The following is a 660-nucleotide window of genomic DNA, read 5'->3' as shown; positions in this document are numbered from 1 at the left end:
TCAGTAACGACCCCATGCTTCACTTCGGAAGACTCTGCTTCCTCACCAGACGACCCCGAGGACAGCCTACCCGGAGCCTCCTGTGCAGCGTCTTGATTTCTCTTTCCATGTCGTGCTTCTGGTCCTGGAGTTTTTTAACCGTATCTGAAATGATCACAAAAGTTTAAATATTTATTCTTCGAGTTGCATGTAAAAGAATAACAGAAAGGGAGGAGGTCAGTAACTGTGGCATTCAGAACAGGCTGCTGCCCACGGCCTTTTATTTAATACACAGCTTTAAAGAGAAAAGAAATGTTCTCTCCAAGGATGAACCAGCATTACTTTCTAAAGAAAATGTCGAGTTTAAATCACAATTTCTGGAGTACTTCCTTCAGGAGGTCAGTAACTGTGGCATTCAGAACAGGCCGCTGCCCACGGCCTTTTACTTTAATACACAGCTTTAAAGAGAAAAGAAACGTTCTCTCCAAGGATGAACCAGCGTTACTTTCTAAAGAAAATGTCGAGTTTAAATCACAATTTCTGGAGTACTTCCTTCCTCAGTGCCCTAATTCTGAAACAATAAGTTTAGTAAAATCAATTGTTAGAAACATGCATATTATGGGCTCACAAACAATCAAAACCACACTGACTGCTATTACAATGTGAACTTTTAATCACAAG

The 660-nt window shown here is 40.8% G+C and overlaps 1 protein-coding gene across 3 annotated transcripts in view; it reads right to left on the bottom strand.

The window, feature by feature from the left end:
* The window catches only part of SPECC1L (sperm antigen with calponin homology and coiled-coil domains 1-like), a 51,859-nt gene that overhangs the window by 37,734 nt on the left and 13,465 nt on the right, over positions 1 to 660 (bottom strand). For all 3 annotated transcript variants that reach the window (XM_015567242.1, XM_006768742.2, XM_006768741.2), the window contains one exon: positions 71 to 144. In XM_015567242.1, coding sequence (XP_015422728.1) covers positions 71 to 144 — 74 coding nt within the window. The remainder of the gene's footprint in view (positions 1 to 70; positions 145 to 660) is intronic.

This window comes from Myotis davidii, unplaced genomic scaffold (assembly GCF_000327345.1).
Source record: "Myotis davidii unplaced genomic scaffold, ASM32734v1 scaffold43, whole genome shotgun sequence".
In the NCBI taxonomy this organism is placed as follows: domain Eukaryota; kingdom Metazoa; phylum Chordata; class Mammalia; order Chiroptera; family Vespertilionidae; genus Myotis; species Myotis davidii.
The sequence above is the reverse complement of the archived record's forward strand: the minus strand, read 5'-3'. Positions and strand labels throughout refer to the sequence as shown.